The sequence below is a fragment of the Amphiprion ocellaris genome, chromosome 9, assembly GCF_022539595.1.
Source record: "Amphiprion ocellaris isolate individual 3 ecotype Okinawa chromosome 9, ASM2253959v1, whole genome shotgun sequence".
NCBI classification, from domain to species: domain Eukaryota; kingdom Metazoa; phylum Chordata; class Actinopteri; family Pomacentridae; genus Amphiprion; species Amphiprion ocellaris.
This window is the reverse complement of record NC_072774.1, coordinates 36747680-36773490: the sequence shown is the minus strand read 5'-3', so window position 1 is coordinate 36773490 and position 25811 is coordinate 36747680. Positions and strand designations below refer to the sequence as shown.

Genomic DNA, 25811 nt, shown 5'->3' with positions numbered 1-25811 from the left:
ACACTCCAGCCCAGTAGGTGGCGGTAATGAACCTAAAGTCTGTTTGTAGCCATGAAGAAGAAGCACAGGAAGCACTGAGTGAAGTCAGGCACTGGTGAACAGTGAAGGAAGATGAGATTGAGCTTGTTGGACAGAAAGTTTCCTTTTAAAAATCTTCCTGATGGCAGCTTGGATAAAAGACTGGTTGTGTGCAAATTGTACAACAAAGAGTTTTCTGATCACTGCGTCACTTCAAGTCAACGGTATCACCTCAATGTAAAACATGTTGCTGTTAGCACCAGAGCTAACGTTAGCTACGAGTCATGCTAACGGCTAACGGTGTAGCCATCCCATAATAGACCACTTTTCTAGACAGTGCTTGAGTTTACAGAAAGCCTTAAAATGTTGAATAAAATCGCTATAATTGCACTTAGATTTGCAGTAATCTGTGAATGTAGCAGACAGATGTAAAATGCAGATAAATAGAAATGAAACATTTTTGTGGTTTAAGTTTTTACTCCGTCGAGGCTCTGCCTCCTTGGAGGAGGAATAACCTAAACAACAACAATATCTCTTTTAATAACTTCATTATAAGCTTTATGTTTATACAAAAATTACATAAATAAAAATTGATATTCCTATAAAAAGAACCATCAAAATTCCACCATTTATCAGACCCAGAAAAGATGAAAACAGAATGAATCTCTGGATTTTCAACTTTCTGAAGCTCCTTGAACTACTTATGCTGATTTTCTGTGCCATACAGTGGAAAAAGCAACTAAATTCAGGCTTTAAGTCATCAAAATCACTTTTGTCTATATGTCCCATTTTCCTTTTTTAAAAATAAATTTTAAATTATAAACACGTATATGTCTATTCATTGATTCAACTGTCAACCACAATTTTATTTGAACTGAAAAACTTCACTTATTGTGTAAAATATTGCTCTTTGACAAAACTGCAATTAATTGCGATTAATTAATTAATTACAAAGCCTGTAATTAATTTGATTAATTTTTTTTATCACATCCACCACTAATACACACACACACACACATCCACCACTAATACACACACACACACACACACATCCACCACTAATACACACACACACATACATGTGACCCTTATGGGATGTCTTCTCTTTCTAAAATGACTCTCAGGAGCTGGTCAGGCTTGTGGCAACAGCAGGTTTATTCCACATCTGCAGTCATAACAAAGGATAATGGAATTCACTGAATCGTCAGCTTGTGGGCAACAGCATGTGCTCTGTCCTGAAAGACGGCAATGTGTTAGCGATAGCTAGCTGCGCAGTAGGGCTGCCACAAACGACGCGTCGACGAATCGCCTGAGCACGATACGTCATCAAAAGCGGAAGTGAGCGCGCAATGCAACAGAAATCACCGTCCGAGTGGAGCGCGGAACACGCATGGACATCCGCGCTGTATCGTGCATGTATAGTATATGCACGATGCGGCGCGGATGTCCGAGCTGTATCGTAAACGCGGATGTCCACACTGTATTGTGCGTATATAATATATGCATATATGCACAATACAGCGCGGATGTCCATGCGTGTTCCGCGCTCCACTCGGACGGTGATTTCTGTTGCATTGCGCGCGCTTTTGATGACGTATCGTGCTCAGGCGATTCGTCGACGCGTCGTTTGTGGCAGCCCTACTGCGCAGTGGAATTTCTTTTTACAACGATAAAACACATCAAAAACATAAAATCAACGTCAAAAAATATGGCGAAATGATTCTGGGACACACAATAAATAACCAAGTGAAGCCAGCTAAAGTTCTACATAGTTATAAATGTAGTTAGCATTGTTTTGCCCACAGACATTTACAGACACGTTACCTCTTCATAAATCCTCCCTTGCTCTGAGGATTACCCATAATCCTTTGCTACGACTATACATGCAGGGAAACCCTTCTGACAGCAGGCGGCGTAGTTGTCCCATTTAGCTGGATTTAAGCTGAACTTTTTTTAACTATGTTACATATATATATATATATATATATATATATATATATATATATATATATATATATATATATATATATATATATATATTTATATATATATATATATATTTATATATATATATATATATATATATATATATATATATATATATGTATATATATAGTGATGACTAGTGTAATATAAAGATAAGTTTCCTTTGTGTGGGCTTCCAGTGCCCCCTTGTGGCGAGTTTTATGGCGACGGTGTGGAAGTGTTAGCATTTTTTAGCATATGAAGCTAGTCAGGCTAATTCCAATAGTTAAATTGTATATATATATATATATATATATATATATATATATATATATATATATATATATATATATATATATATATATATATATATATATATATATATATATATATATATATACACACACACTATATTGTCAAAAGTATTCACTCACCCATCCAAATAATCAGAATCAGGTGTTCCAATCACTTCCATGGCCACAGGTGTATAAAATCAAGCACCTATGCTGCAGACTGCTTTTACAAACATTTGTGAAAGAATGACTCGCTCTCAGGAGCTCAGTGAATTCCAGCGTGGAACTGTGATAGGATGCCACCTGTGCAACAAATCCAGTTGTGACATTTCCTGGCTCCTAAATATTCCACAGTCAACTGTCAGCTGTATTATAAGAAAGTGGAAGTGTGTGGGAACGACAGCAACTCAGCCACCAAGTGGTAGGACACGTAAACTGATGGATGCTGAGGAGCATAGTGCCAAGAGGTGGCCAACTTTCTGCAGAGTCAATCACTACAGACCTTCAAACTTCATGTGGCCTTCAGATTAGCTCAAGAACAGTGCTTCAGCAGAGAGCTTCATGGAATGGGTTTCCATGGCCCAGGAGCTGCATCCAAGCCATACATCACCAAGTGCAATGCAAAGCGTGGGATGCAGTGGTGTAAAGCAGCCACCACTGGACTCTAGAGCAGTGGAGACACCTTCTCTGGAGTGACCAATCACGCTTCTCCATCTGGCAATCTGATGGACCAAAGCTGGATTTGCACAGAAATTCAGATATGAATATGCACCCAGCTCTTCTGTCAGTTATTCTAGAAACTGGCACAGTAACTTCATCATGGACAACAGGGTTATTCTGAGACAGAATAACAGAATCAAGGGTGGAGAACTGGGAGAGGCGAGTGAGCAAACCACAGGAATTCATAAAAGATTCACCTTGACTTCACTGGAAGGGAGTGCACAAACACCCCAACCCTAAAAACACACCTACACACACACAGACACACACCGCAATGTAGCGTCACCCCCACATGCAGCCGTCTGGAGGCGTTCTGCTCTGTTTAGTGTACTATCATGTTGCTTGCAGGCAGAATGTGCGGAAAACGCGAACAAACATAAAATCGTTATCATGGAACACTTTCTTCTTGATGGTCCAAACACCATGCTGTTCAGAAAGTGCAATTTGAACAGACATTTCTGTTTCTTTGATAAAAAGCTTCCTTGTAATTTCCCCTCACTCTTCTGCTCAGTAGGACACTGACCATTTGTAGGCAATGTGAAAAAAAGGTTTGCAGAGATAACAAACATTAAGCCACCAGAGTGACTGAGCTTAAACATTCAGAAAAGACACCAAAGAAGATTTAAGTATCACTGACAGTTTAGCGCTGAGTTGACACAATTATTTTTATGATTTTGTGGTAATGCAATTTCATGCTATAAATTACTGGCAGCAGGAAAACAAACATTTAAGGTCAACTTACAGAGAGAGATATTTTCAGTGACAGAACATTTGCTTTCTGTTTATAAAAGTGGATCAATCACTGTATCCTGATGCTGCCAGTGGAATTACTGCCAACAACATATCCATCCTTCATTCTGAGTGTGAGCACCTCAAAATAATTGGTCAGTGTAAAATTTGATTCAAAGCATGGCTTAGCCACGTAACAATTAAGGCTGCATGCGAGACAAAAGTAGATATCACGAGTACTTTAATGACAGGGACACTTCTCTGCAGAATTTTACATTGCATTTTGATGTAATAAAGTATTTCACATCAGCAGTACAATCTACTAAAAGCAAAATTGTGATTTTCAACTTCATTTCACATCTCGCCAAATTTGGATTTACTCTCAGATAATTAAGTCGAACAGAAGTTTTCTCTCAATTTTTTTGCTGTACAGCAGTAACTGAACTGATCTTTGAAGTACTGAAGACAAGAAGACCAAATTGGAGATTCATTTTGAGCCTCAGACCTTGCTGCAGATCAGCCATCAAATCTGCAAACTGTGATCAAATTTTCAATCATGATGTCACTGATTTCTTTCATTGGGTTTATATTTTACATTTGCATAAATATTAGTCAATGACCTGACACACAATGTCAGAATTTTACAGTCTCTACATTCTAGTGACTTTAAACACACTATGGAACAAGCAAAAAAAGATGGAAAATTTAGAATAGTAGAAGAGGAAATGCCACAAAGAACTTAAAACCCAGTATATTTATCCTCTGCTGAACATAATGGTGCCAAGAAGAATTTAGTCCAGTTTCCCTATTTGATTTACCGTATTTTTCAGACTATAAGTCGCTCAGGAGTGTAAGTTGCACCAGTCAAAAAATGTATCGTGAAAAAGAAAAAAACATATATAAGTTGCACTGGACTATAAGTCACATGTTTTTGGGAAATTCATTTTATGAAATCCGAGACCAACAACAGATATTTCATCTTGAAAGGCAAGTTATAATAATAACAATAGAATAAAGAACAACAGGCTGAATAGGTGTACGGTATGTTAACGCAACACATTAATGATTGTTCAGCTACATGAAGCATAAACAACAAACTAAATAGGTGTCTGGTATGTTAATGTAACATATTAACAGTTATTCAGATGCACTATAGCATAAAGAACTTAACAGGGAGGATGAATAGGAGGAATATAAATAACAAAGCCGCAAGTCCAAAAAGAAAGATACCGTTAAGCAAGTTTACCAAACTCTCGATCTCACTCCAAATCACTAAATCCATTGAATTCTTCATCCTCAGCGTCACTTCTGAACAACTCCGCCAAGTCCGGAGGAAGATGAAGCGACGTTTTCTCTTCTGTGTGGCTGTCATCAGACTCAGCATCAGTTTCAGTTCCAATTAATCCGGCCTTTCTGAATCTCAACAGGATGGTTTCAGTTGTTACTGAAGTCCATGCTTTGTAGATCCATCCAGTGACGCAGGAAAGTTGCATGGTGCATCCTCCTGGTTGCCGTGAAGTAATGTTTACTCCTTGGTCATGTCGGTCAGTGTGAAATAACATTTAAGAACGTGAAATTATATATTTTAATATATACAAGTCGCACCTGAGTATAAGTTGCAGGACCAGCCAAACTATGAAAAAAAGTGCAACTTATAATCCGGAAAATACAGTAATTATTCTCTAATTTGCATGATTATCTTGAATCTCTATCATTTACATTTATATAAGATGAGCAATCAAATGTATGTAATGAGATTCCTTTGCAATACAGCCATGCCATAATTCTTCAGTCCCAGTCTACACACTTACAGAAGAGCACTGAACGTTCAAGAACAAACCAAACCCAGGACTAATTCTGAATAGATATGTTAATCAGATTCAATCATACAACTTTTAACCCCAAAATCATCTTTACCGGCCTTCTAAAAAAATCTGGATATGACACCCTATGATATCTTTAGAACATACATGTGCATAGCGTACACTACAGTCCACAGTACTTCAGGGAGGCTTTATTTCTTTAACATACATCTTTTATATTCATAACTAAAGGGACCCTTAAACTTTTTGGAAAAAATGATGTTATGTGCTAGTCAAATTAGTTTTTGTATTTAGCATTAGTGTATTGACTGGCTTGACAAAGGGATAAAGATGTTTTCTTAATTTTCTGCGTTTGGTTTATTTGTGTCACAGTGAGTGGGGGGTGAACCCAAAGTGAGAACACACAGACAGGCAGAGACAGAGCTTAATTAACCGGGTTTATTAAAATAATAACAGCTCAACAACCACAACTGAGGAGCGCAAAAACTAACTAAGGTGGGACTCACAAAAACAGGAAGGGAGGGGGCTGGCAGGCTCCTGGATAGCGGCAAGCGGCCGGGTTAGGCGGTGCAGGTGAAGGGGTGTCCAGGTCCTTTACAGGCGGCTGGAGTGGGTCATGTCGGCAGCTTCCACAGAGCAGGGCAGAACTACAAGGTGCAGTCAGCAGCATGCAGAAGCAGATCTTAGGAACTGGCTCTGAGTTGAGTGGAGAGCCAGGCTTTATGCTGCTGGTTTTGTGTGGTGATGTTCTGCAGGTGTGTTGAAACAGCAGCTGGCCTCCATCAGCGCTGATCACCAGTCGGCACACACAGCAATGGGGGGAGGAGCAGAGCAGAGAACAGGGAAGACAGAGGGGTAGAGGAGGTCACAGGAGGTCAGGCAAGGGCAGGTGCAGGTGCAGGAACCAGGGAGGGGGCCGTGACAATTTGTTGCTTTCTAAATTATTGTTTTCATTTCTCTGTGAAAGTGGATCTCTATTCACAAAACGTTTTGGCAATTCGGAACACATTATCACTAAATTAATGCAGGAAGGTAAAATGGTATCTTTGGAAAATGTCTTTCCCCTGCAATTTTAATACCATTGTTTTAGCAGATAATCAGCTCTAAATCTGACTTCTTAATGCTTCTGTGTAGGCTATTGTCAAGCCAGAGACAGGAGTTTAATGTGGAAATTTCTTATTTTCTTTAAATGTTCACTTGCACTCAAAGCTGGAGTGAGTAGATCTGGATAGGTCACTCTGATCTTATGAAACATAGCAAAGGCAGCAGTCTCCGCCAGCAGGTCAAATGGCGTTCTTTAGCTCTATCTATATCCTCCACACTGGAAATTGATAGTAAACGAGTCTTCCCACCTTGCAATTGTATGTCTGTCTGGATCTGAATTTGTCTGACTGAAAACCTTATCATGTTAACATTTTGTCCTTTTAGACATTTGTATAAAACACTGCTGTAATTAGCATAATTTTTTCAATTATTGCCAAAAAATGTGTTTTGTACCATGACAGTGACCATGGCATTTGACTATGGAGCGCAAGAAAACTTTATCCAAGTATAATTTTTCGAAAATAGTGGAAACTGAAGACAAGAATTCCAAAATTTATCTAAAAAGAAAGGAGCATGAATGGAAACATCTAGATTTCCAGGAATATAGGATTTTTTTCCACATTCACTGTTTTGCTGCCAGTTAAGAAGCTAATTCCACAGTCAAAAATACTCATGTGTGCCAAATGTAGAAAGGATCAATGCTGCTACCTTGCAGTATCACTAGCTTCAGAGCAAAGTGAAGCCCAAGTCAACAAAAGTGCTCATATGACAATGCTAGTCCACAGAAACTTGGACTTGAGATCAATGGTGTCTCAGTTGGTTCATTAATCCCTGCGTTGCTGTCTAACACATGGCCCACTTTCACCACTTATGGCCCATCAGCAGTGAATGGAGCAAGAGGTGCAAGTGCTCATCTTAGCCCTGTCACACCAAGACCAACATCTTGCCTCTCAGTCAAACTTAATAAGCAGGGCTGTGTCTCCAGGGAGCTCATCAAAGCCAACTAACAATGTGGACACATCCATGGGTCAGGTCCAACACCAGGTACTCTGCTGCTGCAGAGAACCACGCAGGATTCCTTAAACTGTGAGATTAGATGTAAGAAGAATGAGAGGCTGCTGTCAAGTATAGCCAACTGACACCTTTTATCCATGTAGCGGTGTCCAAACAACAACTTCAGTTCATTGTTGTAGCATTTTCCCAAGATTCCAACAAATTCTCAAATCAAATGGCAGATTTGCCTTTTTTCTTTGTCAGTGATTAACTGTAGATCTTTGGTGAGACAAAAGACTTTTGGAGACATTACCTTGGGCTCTGCAGCATAGCAAATGACTTTTCTCAGTTCATTCCTTGAAATTTTTTATTGTTACACTAATAGATAATGAAGTAATCACTAGTTACAGCTCTAGCTTGATCCTGTCTGTCCAGTCCACTCAAACTGGTTGGCAGTCCTGCAAAGCAGCAGCCAGTAGCTCAGCAGATAGGATAAAAATTAAGTTGTGCAGATGACAAAATTGTCAGCTGATGATGAGTCTAAAGTGAAAAAAGTGGAATGAGACAAATCATCCCTATTGGAATAAGTGAATTCCCATGTCTAACTCCATGTTGTTTTTGGACAGTTGCTTGGATTAACAGCCTGTTGTCTTGCAAGCAGCTCTGTGAGGCTTTAAGTATTTACATGTCAAATACTAATGTCAACAGCCTGCTCATGATGACAATTTTAACGAAAAGATGTTTACTAATAATTTCATTTAATATGCTCACCGCATGTTTGGTACGGATCTTACTTGAGCCTGTTAGCACCTTCGCACTACACATCTAGCACCAGACTCCAAGTACACCTGAAGCTGGTATTGGGAAAACTGAAAATTTGAGGCGATGTTGGATAAAGAGTCGCCAGGCACATCTGCACTCACCCTCTGAAGATCAAAAATATAAAATATCATAGTAGTCCATCTAGAATTTGTTGAGGACTGACTGCCCAAAGCTGGCAGTAGATCCAAGCAACCATTGCAACTACAACAATGTAAAGCAATAAATAAACCCAAGGAAGCTGTCTCTCCAGTTATACCCTGCTTTTGCATGTTGCCATGGAGGAGCAGATGCTAGTGCAATTTAATGCAATGTCATTTTACCCATTTTGTATCAAAAATAAAGTGGAATATAGTTAGCTAAGCTTAACTTTTGGCTCATTCAACTTTTACTCATTAAAAGCAGCTTTCCAAGAGATTGTCAAAGACCATTCACTTACCGATCATCCTTTACCCCATTCCGAAACCTGTGGTGATATGTTTCAGGGACAAATTCATATGCTTTCAGTGCAGTAGATTCCACCTTTTCATGACCTGGATTATGAAATTATCAGTGATACGAGCCTCCTGTGCTCTCTCCGTAAGCTCAAACTGAAGCATCAGAACTGTTATCATCTGGCCACTTATTTGACTCGACCACATGTTCAAAGCGGGTGAAGAAGGTTCCAGGGTCACGCTCATTAAGTTTCGGCACCAAACGCAAGTTAGAAATCACATCAACCCCACAATGACCAGAATTAACAAAACCAGGATTCTATGTACAAAACCTAGCTGAAGGAAGCTTACCCTCATGGACCAACTGCAATTTAGCCTGCTCCACTTCTGGTCATACTCTTTTAATGTCTAGTGATAAATTCTGTCTGATTCAAGCTCCTTCTGTCTTTCCCTCTCTTCAACCTCTGTTTCTACTTTTAAACGTAATTTCTCCTGCTTAAACTGCATTGCCAACAACTCTTTGGGGCAGTGGTGGCGCAACAGTTAAGTTCTGGACTACTGATCTGAAGGGCAGAGGTTCAAACTCCGATGCGGCCACTGTCAGCCCTTGAGCAAAGCCCTTAACCCTTCCTGCTCCAGGGGTGCCATACCATGGCTGACCCTGCGTTCTGACCCCCTCAGTTGGGGGGAATATGTGAAAAACAGAATTTCCCTCTGGGGATTAATAAAGGTAGGGGAGAAAAAAAAGTCAGTCCAGCTGCCTGCATCCCAAATAGTACAGGCACGTACCGACACGTGTATTAAGCAACAAACCAGTGGGTCTGTGTAGCCACCTGCTGCAGAATAACCATCAGAACACACGGGGGCCCCTGAGATAACTGTGTGAAGACAACTAACGCTGACTGCTCCCCACAGCAGTAGTAAAACAAAAATCAACACAACCCAAAGGTGGTGTGATCAACAGCCGACTGGAGAAATCTCTGTAAACACAGAAACAGTAACACTCACTTTCTGGACAACACCAAACAACCAACAACAGGTCACAAAGAACACTGCTTCCAAACAGCTCAAAGTGTGTCTCCCCAAAAACCACTGCAGCCTTGCAAAGCATGCAGCAGAGTCAAAGCCAGCATTCAGCTGGAACAAATCCACAGTCAGTGGGCAATCAACACTATGTGCCCACTGCTACCTGAAGCACAAGAGACAAACAACATACCTGAATGGACGAGCCCCCGTTTGTTATGAAGACACTGCTGGGATTCAAACCCAGGACCTCCTGTTTACAGGCAGACAAACTCCCATTTGTTATGATCTCAATAAACGAGCCCATTTGTTATGAAGGCATCACTGCAATCAAATTCTAGGAACTTCTGCTGGCTTTGAATGAGCGCCATTTGTTATTACCTGGCTCAAAATGGCCACAACAGAAGGAGAGATACAATTAAAGATTGTATCTCTCCTGAAGTATAACAATTACAGATTGTTTTTGTTAACTTAAATCAAGCCTAAGTAAAGTCAAAACAGTATGGGGTTGTGAGAATCAGTAAAGTCAGTGGTGTGTGTGTGCTGCACTCTACAATCCTACAATTTCATTTAGCAGACATTTTTATCCAAAGCAACGCACATCAGAGTAGATACAGCACAAGCAAAGATCTAGTCAGGAGAAAACAACCTGGATCAGTGCCCCAAAACAAGTTCAAGTGTGGTAAGACCTTGGTGTCTACAGGCAGTGTGGACATATTAGGAACTTGTATTTTTTTTACGGTTTGTCAAGTGCAAAGGTGTTCAGTGAAGAACTGGGTTTGTAATCTTTTCTTAAAGACTGAGAGGGACTGCAGATCGAACAGAGTTTGGTAACTCGTTCCACCACCGAGGAACCACAGAAGAGAAGAGTCTAGCTATCTATCAGCCTTGTTGTGGTGGTTGGATCAGGTAGCTTTTATTGGCCGAGCGTAGCGAGCTGGAGGGAGTGTAAACCTGAATGAAAGCCTGTACCAAGAGTTGTGCTGCATGTTCAGACAGGAAGGGTGTGATCTTCCTGATGTTGTACAGGGAGACATGACCGAGTAACAGAGGCCACATGAGCCTTGAAGGTTAAACGGTCATTGATCATGACACACAATGGCATGTGTGAATAATATCTGTACAGATATTGCAAGGTGCGAACCAAATCCCAAAAGAAGAACTAAAACACTAGACTTGGGTGTGTGGTGCCTGTGGAGGGAAGGAGATAGAATGATTAGAATGTAGCCAGCTCTTGAGAAACCCAGGGACACACTGGGATCCTCAGGTGCTCCTGATTACACTAATCAGCCACTCCCAAAACCAATAGAAAATGAAAGCCACCCTCAAATGGACTTCAGGTGTCATCACTCCATCTTCATATATAAAATTGTCCAATCTTGTACAAAGACAGAAAGTGTTTATAGCTTCTTGGAACCATCAAACTCAGAGCTGTGTGGTAAAGTAGAACTCAGCTACCTGAAACCCAAAAGCTCCTCACAGCACATTTAAAAACCGACTGGAAAATGGAAACGAAAACAGTGTAGTGAATGCATGGTGTTTGTCTGGCTGACTAGCAATCAGTGAAAGATGTGATGAAATAAAAGCTTGCCAAAGGAAAGCTAAAATCTTGAGTATCTTGGGGAAGTTCTTTGCATTGTACATTTATTTAAACGGTAGAACTTGAGTGGTCTTGATTGCATACATAGTATTTTAGACATACATCAATCAGGCATAACATTCTGACCACCTTCCTAATATTGTGTTGGTCTCCTTCATGCTGCTAAACCTCCTCTGACCCAGTGGTTCATGGACTCAGGACCTCTGGGGATGTTCTGTGGCACCAGGATGGTGGCAGTGAATTCTGTGAGTCCTGTGGGTTGCAGGGTGGAACCTACCTAGATCAGGATTATCCTGGAACATCCCACAGATGCTCAATAAGATCTGGATCCGGAGAGTGTGGAACCCGGGTGAACATCTTAGCTCTGTCATGTTCCCTGGGTCACTCCTGAGCAGTTTTTGTGGTGTGCTTGCATCAAGGATTGCTGTTGCCATAGGGGGTTTGGGATTAGGAGGGTTGCTTGACCTGCAATGTTTAGGTGAGTGGTACATGCCAAACATCCTCATGCATGTCAGGACTCAAAGTTTCCCAGCAGAATGTTGCATTATAACAGGATGATGGATGTTATTCACTTCACAAGTCAGTGGTCATAATGTTGTGGCTGATCAGTGTACATCCTTACAGCTATCTACTTGGAAACAAAATATGAAAATACGATCTGGTGCGCAGTTGAGTTTCAGATCACCATCAAATTCAAACTGGGATGGGGATGGGATTTGTGCAACTAAGCGAGAATTTATAAAAAAAAAAGGGGTGTCTTTAAAACTACACTTGAGTACTTTGAACTTTGAAATGGTAAAAACACATATGATAAACTGCCACTGTGACAACTGTGACAGCCAGTGTAAGCTGCCCAGCTGAAAATATAGTGCGCCATTTCAGTTTTTTTTCCAACACAGCATTTATTAAAAACAGCATATGGTGTGTCAATATGTGTTGATGTTAAGACCGTGTTGTCCTGTCGTCCTGAATGAGACACTCAGCTGTGCTGGCAGTGACATGCTGCCTCTCAGAGAGCACGGTGGAGGGTTGAGAGCTTTGCTGGGAGAGGGAGGAGAGAGATTAGCCTAAACGACAGCTCTATTAGAGACTTAACCTGGGCTTTGATCATTTCCTGAGCTCCCCTTCAGATCAGCCCGAGCAACAGATGACAAATCTGACAGGCTCCTGCTCCAACCTCCCGCACCCACATCCCATCTCTCCACTCCCTCCGCACCATCACCACCACCATTCATATCCCTCATAATGTATCCAGGCTTCACTGTGATCAAAGACCCCCTCTCTGGTGACTGAAGCTCCCATCTGTCTCCTCACAAAAGAGACGACTGGGAGAGAGAGGCTGACTGTCAGACTGAATGAAAGGCGCACATATGAGTACAGTATTCCTGAGTCCATACACAAAAAGCATATGTGATGTTTGTTTTTGCTCTGACACATCCTCCTTTCCTCTTTTCTGTGTAGCTGAACTAAAACATAGTGAGTTGTGCCAGCTACTCCCTCTGCAGTGTCAAACGTGATTGGTATCAACATACATTCCTGCTATGAAAGCACTGTACAAAGCACACATATATAGGCATCTTCATTTTGGTGCTGAGTGGCCAAAATAGGAACATTTGACAGAATTAAAGACCCAAGGCTTTATTCATAAAGCTCCTCACTACCAGCAGTGGCTTGCACTACATTTTATGCTCACTAATTGGAGGTTTTTCATAAATTACGGAGGTTGTGATTGCCTGAAACACACTGCTGCTTACATGCACACAGCAATTACTTCAGAGAAACAATGAAAATCAACACATTAATCAAGTTTTACATAGTTAACAGCCACAGTAATTATGTGTAAGAGTCGAGTAAGAGGGAGAATATAAAATGGCTTCAAAATAACATGGAAATCATTCTTTTACCAAGAAAACACGGTGTAAAAATAATCAAGAGAATCACTATAACCCTGCAGTAATGCATGTGTCTGATGAGTTTACCGTATTTTCTGATAGCATCATTGTTTTTTGGAAAGGATCCATAGTACATACTAAAGTCGGAAATCTTCTAAATCTGCAAATGGGGCCTTTCAAGAAAAGTGTTTGTCAAAACCCTCTGCTCAAACATATTTCAAACAAAGCTAAATCTCCTTTTCCACTATAGGAAATTAATGACCTGTAGCCTGGAGCTTCACATTAACAAAACCTTAAGGGAAGCTGTGGTCTGTTATGCTTTACTTTTCCACTGTATTTTACAAAATGTTAAGGATCATTGGAATCTGATTCCACTTCAGACATACTGAATACGTAAATGAAGAGTCTTTTAATTTAAACAACTGATTCTGAAAGAGATACAAGTTCCCATTATAAGTTCTGTAGAAATCCTTTGCAATGATCTGGAGGACATTGGGGAAATTTGTTTGTGTGTTTTGAGGTGAGGTGGCTTGTGTATGTTATTTCATTTCAACAATGGTGTTATGAGTTTTAGAATGCAAGCATCCCCCCAAAATGGAACAGAATTTCTTTTTTCTACCCACAAAAATGAAACATTAGTTCATTGTCCTCAGCATCTATTCATCCATAGCTCTATCTCCACTGACTCTGTCTCCATCTGTCTATCTTTCTGTCTCAAACACGCGCACACACACACAGACACACACACACAGACACACACACACACACACGCACACACACACACACACACACACACACACAAACACACATCTCTAGTTTGGCTGGGAACATGTTTTGCCTCAGGGGTTCTATCTTGCTCCTGCCCCATTACAAGGCTAATGAAAGCACTGAAAGGATCAAATCCAATGAAGCTGCTTTTCGCACTGCTTAAGCCTTGTAAAAAATTAGTGACCTCTGCGCTAAAGCAAACATGCACACACATACGTGCAAAGATCAGAATACATATAGTTAAGTATATACAAAAAGTGGGCAATGGCAAGTGGATGTGTATGTATGTATGTATGTATGTATGTATGTATGCATGAGTATGTGTAATTTGCTCCTCATATTCGTGCAGCTTTTTTCCATATAATTGTTTTATTTGTTTGTATTTTTACTCATGTACGTGTAGTGTTGATTGCTTGAATTATTCAGTTCTTCATGAATAATAAATGTGTTGTGATGACTGGAACACCTGACTCTGATTACCTGCTTTGTAAGAAAAAACAAGGCTGACTACTGAAATGTATGCCACAGTGCTGAAATGTTACTGATATTGATAGTGCATGTCTTAAAGTGAGTGCTGCTGCTGCTGGTTTCTGTTGGGAAAATCTTACATTCTGTTACCTATTGTCAATCTTCATTTATAAATGGTGTAATTTAAATAGTTACACAGAACCTTTGTCTACTCAATAATGATACACTATAATGCCTGGGTTGCCCATTCTCATGCTTTTGTTCTATGAAGCAAACAGAGAGCTCAAAAGAAACAGTTTACATCTCTTTAGTTGACAGAGGTAGACATGCAAAATTCACTCATTCTAAGTTTTGCTACATTCACTTTGCTCTACTATTTCACCACAGATTGAAATATTGATGAAAAAATACAACTCTACTGCAAAAAAGACAATGTCTGCAACAGGTCAACCAGATCAAACAATAGTGAATGTAATCCATCTATCATGGCTGAAAAATGATGCCAAAACATGTGGCCACTTGAGACTGGCTACAACGTAAATCATTACAGCAGAAATAAACATGTTTACGGTCTGCTACAACAAATGGCTTCAGTCTATAGTGCGACTTTCCTAACTCATGACAACTGTATGAGGGCAATTTTGTATAACTCATCCATTTAAGTTCCATTGAGGCTCAAAGTCATGTTTACATTTTTTTTTGATTGCTAACACGCATTGGTCGAAACTGAAGTCACATGTTCAAAACTCTTAACACAGTCTGCAAAACAGAAGTCCATGTGGACCAAACTGTGAATCACTTTCCATTGCTTTCACACAAAATGCATTCAGTGACCCTGACCCTAACCCCCACAGTCACCAAAATTCATGAACTCTTTTCTCAGTTACTAGTTCACCACCTGCAAACACTATACTTTTACAGCACATTTTTCAAATGCTAACACACTTTGTTCAAAACAGTTAAAAACACAATCAAAACTGAATGATGGGGGGAAAACCACAGGGAATTTCTGCTGTAGCCACATTGAAATCTATTGAAAATCATATCAAAATATTGACAATAAAAATAAATATAAAGATTATGTAATTCCAAACACAGCTGAGTGTAGTTGTCAGCTGAAAACTGATTTAGGTGATCTGTGTTTGGCCTCATCAGAAACCATGTAAAAGTAGTGGCTTCTGATAGTTTTTCCTTTGGAAATATGGATCAAAGAGCACTGGTTCAGGTTGGTAGAGAGAAAAGAGTGGCCAGGAGAGGGAGAGGAGGAAGGAGAGGAAGACCAAGAGCTGTGGTCTCTGATGAAATTAGGGCCACGGTGATTGACCATGTGGTCAATCATGGACTCTCTTTTAGAGAGGCTGATTCAAGGGTACAGCCAAACTTGCAGGGTTCGACAGTTGCATCAATTATGAGAATTTTCCAGCAAAACAACAGGTAAGACATGCATCCCGCATTTACTGTATTGTACCAGATTTTACAAAAAAGTAATCTGTTTTTACATCAGCTAGCATTTTGGGAAATCTATTGATTTCAGTATTTTGTGTTTCATATTACTGTATTGTATGTAGGATACATACATGTTCCTTTACAGGAGGAAGAGGTCGAATTTTCACGGATGTCCAGGAAACAGCTGTCATTGATATGGTCATTGCAAACAATGCCATAAAGCTGAGGGAAATTCACAACAGAATGCTGAGAGACAATGCAACCTTTGTCAATGTGAACACCGTCAGCACAACAACAACTGCCAGAGTCCTTGAGAAGCATAACGTAAGGATGAAGCAACTGTACAAAGTGCCTTTCACAAGAAATGATGAACGTGTCAAACAACTCCATTATCAATACGTTCAGGTAAGATGTTTGTTCAATTACTAACCAAGCAGACATACATAATTATGCATAATGTGCTGTAAAACTGTGAATTTCCTTTATTTTAGACCGTCATGGAGGCCAGACCAACTCCACATGAATTTGTATATGTGGATGAAGCAGGATTCAGCCTGGCAAAACAAAAGATGCAGAGGAAGAAATGTCATTGGGCAGTGGGCAACAGTTGATGTATCAGGCCAGGGAGGCACAAATATTACGATATATACAGCCTTCTCCAATGATGGTTTGCTTTTGCATAAACCTCTCACTGGCCCATACAACACACAGAGACTCATTTCTTTTTAGATGACCTCCATATTCAACTTGTGCCAGCAGGGGAGGTTGGTCAAAGGGCAAGAAATAGTAGATTTGTTGTTGTGTGGGACAATGTGGCATTCCACCACTCTGCTGCAGTGACTGCATGGTTCACTGCACATCCCAGGATGTCTGTGCTGTTTTTACCTCCATACTTGCCCTTCTTGGACCACATTGAAGATTTTTTTCAGCATGGAGGTGGAAAGTTTCTGATCACTCTGTACACAACCAGCTCTCCTTGCTGGATGCAATGAATGTTTGATGTGGAGATATTTCTCCTGAAGCCTGCCGGGGGTGGATCAGACACTCAGAAAGGTTCTACCCACAGTGCATCTCCAGAGAAGACATACAGTAAGATGTGACGTGGATGGAAACATGTGGCCAAATGCAGACGACAGGGTATGAATGTTACAGTATACATGTGTTGTTGGTTCTTGAGTTTTATCTCTTGATTTCTATTCTGCCCCCTGAATTTTGAGATTCTGCTTTTTTTTGTTTGTTTACAGTAAACTTTTTATTTTTTGTAAGGTCCCAAAGTACCTACGCAAAGGCACAGAAAGTACATAAATGTTCTTGAAGTAAATTACTGCATTCCTGATTCATTCTTGTTGCAATACTTACAATAATTTAGAACACTCAAAGTGCAAAGATCTTATTTTATAATAAAATACTGATTTATCTAAAAAGAAATCATTCAAACTTGAAAGATTAAAATTTATTTAATGTAATGCTCTCTGTTGTTGGTATTTTGTAGTTCAGTGTGCTGAGTGACAGTGTTTGTTTCCAAAGTGAGACTATTTGCTAGTGTTGTGATTGAATGAGCTTATTTTGAGACATGTATGAAGTGTTTTTTTGGTGAGAAACAGTTGTGGGGGTGAGATTAACTGTTTAGCTGAGATGCATGATGGAAATGCAGGCTGTGTTAAGAGTTTTGAACATGTGACTTCAGTTTCGACCAATGCTTGTTAGCATTTGAAAAAAAAAATATCATTAAAGGCGGGGCTGTTTTGAGAGAAGGTGAGGTACTGTCACATGACAGTCCAGAGACTTTTGCATGGCCTTCCTCAGCTTCACTCAAGTTCCACCTGTATGCTCAATTTTGGATTAGCCTGGAGTCAAACACTGCTACTATGGCGACCACACCAAGCTTCAAAACCTCTGTTCAATGCAGCAGCTTGCCTCAGGTGCTGGGGATGTCCTTAACCCCATACTATTTTCATTTTGTAATTGGAGAAAGTCTAATCTGTTCCTTTATATCAAATTTTGTGTCTTTTAGTATATTATTGTGATTTGATGGTCCACAATATGGCTGTTTTTGTTAATTCTCATCAGAGAAGAAATTAGACAGCAACTGACAAATACAGTGGAGCTTTAGCAGTTAAACTGCTGACTGTATCTGAACCCAGACTGCTGTGTCAGAGGTCACTTTGATATGAGGAATGACAGAACTATGTCATTTTCACAAGGTGTGAATGCTGTACATCAGAGTGCCCTCCCTAAGCCTTAATTCTCATTTTAATATCTGAGAATGATCCTGTTTAGATTATTTTAGAAGTTGACACTGAATCAGGATTGAATTCACATCCTGTCATCCAACATTTTAGACAACTGTGCTTAATATGTGCCAGCTTTTTAGTCTTGGGAATAATCTGAGGTCTAGTTAGGATGACAATATTTAGCTTTTTTTGCTTTTAAACTACAGAAGAAAGAATTCATTTAATCTTGAAAAGGTCTTTGAGATAGGATCAAAATGGTTTTCTTTGTTTTCTCAGTGAGTAAACCTTTGTTGCATATGTGCAAAAAGAGATTTTGTTTTTAGTTTCTGCCAATCACCCTTTATCTCTCTGGTTTTGTTGTAATAGAACACTAGATAAAAAGTTGTTCAGTGTATATAGAAACTGCAAAATTAAATTTTTCATGCAAAATAAGCAGTGGCTAAATGAACATTTTACTTCCAGTTTTACTCTTTAGTTTCAGGTAAATGTTGTCCTGACATTGACACAGTGACAATACTAACTGATGCCAAGCATCTTAGTTTAGCATGTTGGGCAAATTTTTACCTGTTGATGCTGCATTACCGACATCACCAAATTGATGGCATTTCCTCCTTAATGAGTCCACCAAAATTCATGGAAATCCAATGACTGACAGGACATTTCACTTAAAATATAAATGTCAACCTCATGGCACCAAAGGAAAAGTCACAGGATGAACAGAGTTATTAGGACTCATCTTCTGAAATCACGAATATTGCTAAGAAGTACAGGGAAATCAATTAATCAGTTGTAGAGATATTTTAGTCTGGATCAACGCAGTTCATAAAGTTGGCATTACCATTATTAAAACCATTCTGCACATCTGGCTGAAAGCCTTGGTAAAAAGAGGAAGAACACAAGATTCAGTGGTCACTCGCTCACCACATGTTACTATTACAGCAAACTTTTCGCCTTCACTGCCAAACTCTTTTACTTTGAAAATCCAGATGATAAGATCATTCTGATTGCTGTAATGTAGATGTCATCACTAAGGGGATAGATACAGATAGACTTTCATTTACATTACTTGGCAAGTCTAAGTCAGTGGCATTCAGTTCTCTGCAGTTTATACAGATGATAAAAGAGGTAAGTCAGCTTGGCAGTACCTTATATGTTCATGTAAATTAGGCCTGTATTTCACAGCTGTAAAATACTACATGTTGAACATTTTAAGGGGCAGCACCAAGTAACATTTTCATTTAAAAAAAAAAAATAAATCAATATTGATGAAATCAGTAAATTTGTCCTTACCTACTGGCTGGTATCCCTGCCTCATGGGACCTCCAAATGGGTTACGACTGCCAAAGGAACCTCCATCAATGGAACCGTACGACATTTTGCCTGATGTTTGGTGGCGTTTCAGCTGCAGGTGCCTGTGGAGGAAATAGTTACCAAAAGTAAACAACATAAATTATGTCCACTTTGCTCACAGATCTGACAATAAGTGGCAAACATACACTATCATTCAAAAGTTTGGGATCACTTAGAAATGTCATTATTTTTGAAAGAAAAGCAGTTTTTTCAATGAAGCTAACATTAAATGAATGATAAATCCAGTGTAGACATTGTTAATGTGGTAAATGACTATTGTAGCTGGAAATAGCTGATTTTTAATGGAATATCTCCATAGAGGTACAGAGGAACATTTCCAGCAACCATCACTCCTGTGTTCTAATGCTACATTGTGTTAGCTAATGGTGTTGAAAGGCTCATTGATGATTAGAAAAAACTTGTGCAGTTATGTTAGCACATGAATAAAAGTGGGAGTTTTCATGAAAAACATGAAATTGTCTGGGTGACCCCAAACTTTTGAACAGTAGTGTAAATCTAAGTTTTATGTCGTCCGTAACCCTTGGATGCGCAGCGTGGGTCAGGAGATACCTATTTTCCATAGGATTTGGGTCACTTTTGACCCATGTTGCACATCAAAGGTTTAAGGTTTTAAAATAAAGTTACAGGGTTGAAAACATGTGCAGAGCTAAAGAGGAACAAACAGTTACAAGCATGACTGGCTGGCATCCACTGAAACATTTATAGACCAAGTAAACAGAGACACCTCAAAATACACCTTTCTTTAAGGGTTGAAGATCTCTGAAATGTGGTTTCAAACCTTAATAACCTGGTGTGTAGTATCTAGTGGCATGTAATGATGTGGTTGCAGACTGAAGCACAGTTCCAATCCTCTCCTTTTCCTTTCCAAGTGTGGAAGGAACCTGCAGTGGCTCCCACTTGAACTTAGCAGTGAAAAACACACTATAGTGTCTGTGTTTGGTTTTGTGTTCAGGGTGATTGTACAAATATTGAGGTACCCCATGGAACAGGACTTTCACTCCTAATTTATCTAAAGGATTATTTTGTTTTAAGTTGGAAGGGTTCATTCATTAAAGGCAGCACAGTGGCAGTATTGTTTCAGTGATATTCTAATTTTTAAAAATACCAAGAGAAGTAGAATATGACTTCTTTTCATGTGTTGAGCATGTTTTTGCTAATACTTACAATTTTAAAATTCCAAATTTTTAAATTTTGAATGAAGGATTTATCTTTAAAGCGAGGTACTTAAATAAATGATTAAAATGCTTCCACCGCTGAGCTAGCCTGACAGCGTCCTTAATCCATCTCTGTACGCCAAGCTCAGCCAAGGGATTTATACAGATCTTCTCATTTCACTCTTGAAATGAAAATGAATATCCACATTTCTCTAAATGTTGAAATATTCCTTTAATCTCTTCACCTGGTAAAGCTCTAAGAGGGAGAAGAAAAAACAGCAAGCTGTCCATTTTGTTTTTGTACTGCGATGTGATGAAGATTTTAGCCCCTCAGGCCTACAGCAGTCTAAATTTGTAATAATTTGAAATGTCTGGATCTGACTAGGTTCACAACAGACATGATAAATATATTGGTAAAAATTTCTGAGTCTTAATATCTAACATATTTGTATTCTTGGAAGGGCACTTTTGCATGTGGGTGTTGATCATTACAGGAACATAACTGAAACAGTTAGAGTCATTGAACATGCAGGGACACAAGTAACAAGCGAATATTTCGTAGTCAGACTCTTTAGAATGTTAACCCATAACCCACTTCCGTGAGGAGAGGCACAGAGGGTGCAGAATATTAATCTGAATGCTGCAGAAAAGGTCATATCATCATATGAACATGTGTTTCACCTGCGGCCAGAGACACACAGATGACAGTCAAATCAACAACTCTCAGTGCTTCAGCATGTCCACTGAAAAGTTGGAATACGATACTGGTCAAGTGGCCAAAGCTCCTTTCCCAGCCGTGAAAGACAAGCATTCAGACAAGCAGGAGAATGTGATTACACTCCGGAGTCACTGTGCTGCCCATTGTTGTGGTGAAGCCAGTGAATCCGGCCTATAGGACTGGCATTATGGGTACAAGGAGCGGCCAGAGATTCAGCATCTGCACATTACACAGACAGATTCAGTGGGCCACGAGAAGGTTTAATCCGATTAATTTTCATTGAGAAGGGAGATTAATTACTTTTGGCAGGCCATAAACAATCTTCACTCTGCTTGATTTCAAGCCCAGTGACTGTGCCTCACATCCCCTCTGAAGTGTGGACATGCACCGCCTCTGTCTGTATGCAAGATGTACACTCGTATTCACATCCAAACACATTTGACTAAACCTCACCCTTCCACCACTGTGTGAAATTATAAATCCCTACTTGTTCACTTAGTCAAACAACTGAAAATTGAGGTCATTACAGTGGTGATGAAAAAAGGCATATTGCTGTGCCGTAACTCATGCACATGATGGCATCATCCCTGGTGATGTCATCAGAGCTAGCCCTGTCCTCTGAATCTCAGGCGTCTGTCGCAGCTTCATCGCTGTGGTTGGTACAAAGGGTAAACACACCAAAAATATAACATGAACTGCTCATGTGCTTTATTTGATAAGTAGTATCCCTGTCCAGGCACATTTGAACTAATTTGTCATGAAGCCAGAGTGAAACACAGTATGTTGCGCTGTGCATTATGAATTACAGTCAGTATCTCTGTGCTCTGTTACTGGGAGATACTTCAGATTGAGTAAACGCTAGCGCGACTTGCTGCCGCTGCTCACTGGTACCTTTTAAACTTGCAGTTACAAACGTCTTTCAGGTCAAGTGTCCTAACTGACTACGGACTATGCTGATGTGGTATTGTTGATACCCTGACCTGGCGAGGTGTCCCATGTTCTCCAACAACTTCACTGGCTCCCAGTCACACACCGCATTATCTGTGAAACCATGCTGCTAACCTTTAGGCCCTCCATAACCTCACCCCTTCGTACCTCACTGAACTCCTCCACATAAAGACACTCAGCCGGACTCCCAGATCATCTTCCTCCCTCAGCCTCACCATCCTTCCTGCCCATATGACCACCATGGGCTCCAGGGCCTTCAGCCACTCTGCCCCCCGCCTCTGGAACTCCCTCCCACCTGACATCCGAAACATCGACACACTGGACATTTTCAAATCCCATCTCAAAACCCACCTGTTCAAACAAGTAGGCTCACTTTGACTGCCATTCCTCTGCAAATTTTTCTACTGTTTTTAAAAGAGCTAAATATCCTCCTTTAAAACTTTCTACATCTTTAAGTTTTATATCGTTAATGTGAATGTGTTTCAACTCTGTTTATTTTGTACAGTGTCCGTGGGTGTTCTGAAAGGCGCCTATAAGTAATGTATTATTATTATTAAAGACAAAAGTCATGTTTCCTCTCTAAACTCTCTGTAAAAATGATTTCCCTATTTCCAGTTTACATGCTCGTGGGTGTATTATTCTATTGTGATTCAAGTATGAAAGATACAGTAGGCATACCTTGGTGCCCTGTCATTACTGAAGTGCCACTACTGTGTCACTACTGGAAGTAGCAAGAAATAACAGCATGGTACAATTTGTTCTCTTCAAATAAAGAGGGTCAAATACACATATAGGTTCTGACACAGCATCTATTAATTAAAGTGAGGCTGCATATAATCTGTAGAATTTAAAATCGTTTTGATGAAAAAAAACTGTGAATATCATATTTAATGTTATGCAACAGCTGAGACACAAAAATATAAAATTATCATATTATATTAAACAGTGGTCAGTTACCTAATCCATTAAGTTAGAGGCTATATGGATCTATGTTGCAGATGGTTCCATTTGGAGCCCAAAATATAAAGAAAATACCAGATGGACACATTTTGGTCACTATGCAAGGCAGAAATCACATGCATTCTGTGTTCTGTGTCAGTTCTTAGTATACTGGTAATTTTTATTCTTATGTTTCAGGAAAAGCATACCTCTCTGCCTATACATGGGTGGTGAGTGTGCAAGGAAAGTTTTAGTGAAAATGTGGGTTTGAGTTTTGAGTGTTTGTTTTTCCATATGCTAATATAAATGAATGAAATGAATGTGGCAGTCAGCGTACAGTAGGATAGCAGAGATTGTATTACACAAGTGTCTTAAGGTTCTGGACTTCTAAAATTGTTTTGTATTTCCGTCCGTCCATTATTTATACACCGCTTAATCATCATTGATGACATTTCTCATGTCTAATAATTCTGTCAGAATACGTATGCAACACCCATTTTTCATGTTGTGTTTTTCTGTCTTGTCATGTACTTTATGGTCATGTTTTTGTGAGATGTACTCTCAAAGGTAAACTAAAACTGTTGTTATCCTTATTTTTTTTCTTTTATGTATTTATATTTTAAAATGCAGTTTTGCTTTTTATCTGTTTATATTTGCTGCTTGATACGGCTTGATAATGTCATGTTTATCTTTACTTCTATTTGTCATGTGCAATACAGAACAAGCAAGGGAATGACCAAATGTTGCTGCCCTTATGCTAAAAACACCCACTTTGGGGGTGCTACTCAAGTGGAAAATAGCCAGTAGACTTTTTATGTACAAAATTTCAGTATAGTCCGTCTTTCACAATTAAATGATAGAATAAGGAATGTAAAACGGCATCTATAAAGACGATATTACCTGTCAAACATTACATATCTCATGCAGTATATCATTGCAGATTTGTGTATGTATACTATTTTTGTACTGTATACACTGAATATCAGAATCCTAAAATGTAAGAATTAAACATTTCTCCTGTTAAGTCCTGCTTGGAAACAATGTATTTTCTTAAACCAAATGCAGAGCTCTTGAAGCAGTTCTACAGCACATGGAAATTCCAGGTGGTAAACGATTTTCCTAGCACATCAATTGCCACTTTTGAATGGAGACAGCCCTCGTTGGTAGAGAAAAATAAGCTCTTACACTGGTAAACAGAGTAGAAGTGAGGTAGAGCAGTGTGCACCCCTGTGTGACGCTGCAGGACACAGAAGGATGGTAAATACAGGCCTGGCAGGGCACAGTGACTGGATTCACAGCTACTCGCCACCCCCACTGGTTTTCATTCAGTCCCCCACTCCTTTCACAGCTGTCATTATCAGCAACACAAGGCTTAGCTTAGCCTGAGCAGGCAACTGAGCAGAAATAAGCCTACGCCCTGGACACAAATGCTGCATTTATCACAAACAAGCAAAGGCCAACCTGAGACGGGACTGTGTGTACGCATGTGTGTGTGGGAGGTTTCGCCTGGTGTGGATGTTTTCGAAGGCTGATATCATTATTTGTTGATGGAAGTGACCAATAATATTTTTATTATTCAATGCTGTTATGTTGCACCATTTTAGCATATAATATTTGGTGTTTTTTGATCACCATTAGTTCTGCTGTGTCTTGATCATGCGGCAAACCTCTGAAACAGCTTAACGGTATCTGCACGATTCTGAGAAGGTCACCAAGCGTGACACACTTATTCAAAGCTCCCACACGACCAAAATGGACAGACAGCCTGGTACTCCTGCTACAAAATGGATGCAGCATTCTTAAATGCCATTTCTGTTGTGTTAGATATTAGCACCAGTCAAACCTAGAATGGTGAAAAAGAAGACAGAAAACATTGAATATGACATTTCTGTTTGTTTCTTGTATTGCTTTGAGGAAGGTAATCAGGCTTTTGATCAACACAGCTCTGAGGCTGCATCTCACCAGAGGAGCTGAAGCTTTAGTGGTTGTGGTGGAAGTCATATGCTTTGTCATTGTTTATTTGTTGGACCCGTTTGTTTCTTTGTCACATTGCCTAATCTGCTCACCCAATATTAAAGTTTTTATGAAAGCTTTAATGTTGGGTCAGTTAAATGTCTGCAAATAGCAGAAAGACACTATAAGGACCTAGTTGGTCAGCAGTGATTACCTCTAAATGTGGTGGAGACCAAAGCCAGAGCTACAAGAGGGTATATATACTGATTGTCAATGCATTTTTTCACAAACATATGGTGAATGTAGAAAACCAACCACTAAAATAGTCACCATCTTAATCTAAAAGGTTATAATGTCAATGTACAACTTGTTTCTGCTGCCACAAAGTGGCTGAAATCAGTTTTAGGTGAAGGGAAACAAACAAACAAACTGATAATGATTACCCATTGACATCACAGA

At 39.7% G+C, this 25811-nt stretch overlaps 1 protein-coding gene across 3 annotated transcripts in view; it reads right to left on the bottom strand.

Annotated features, from left to right (window-relative positions):
* tsnare1 (T-SNARE Domain Containing 1) overlaps positions 1–25811 on the bottom strand; it is a 230379-nt gene that overhangs the window by 167083 nt on the left and 37485 nt on the right. For all 3 annotated transcript variants that reach the window (XM_055013784.1, XM_055013785.1, XM_055013786.1), the window contains exon 2: positions 19560–19681. In XM_055013784.1, the coding sequence (XP_054869759.1) occupies positions 19560–19644 (85 nt within the window). In that variant the 5' untranslated portion in view covers positions 19645–19681. The remainder of the gene's footprint in view (positions 1–19559; positions 19682–25811) is intronic.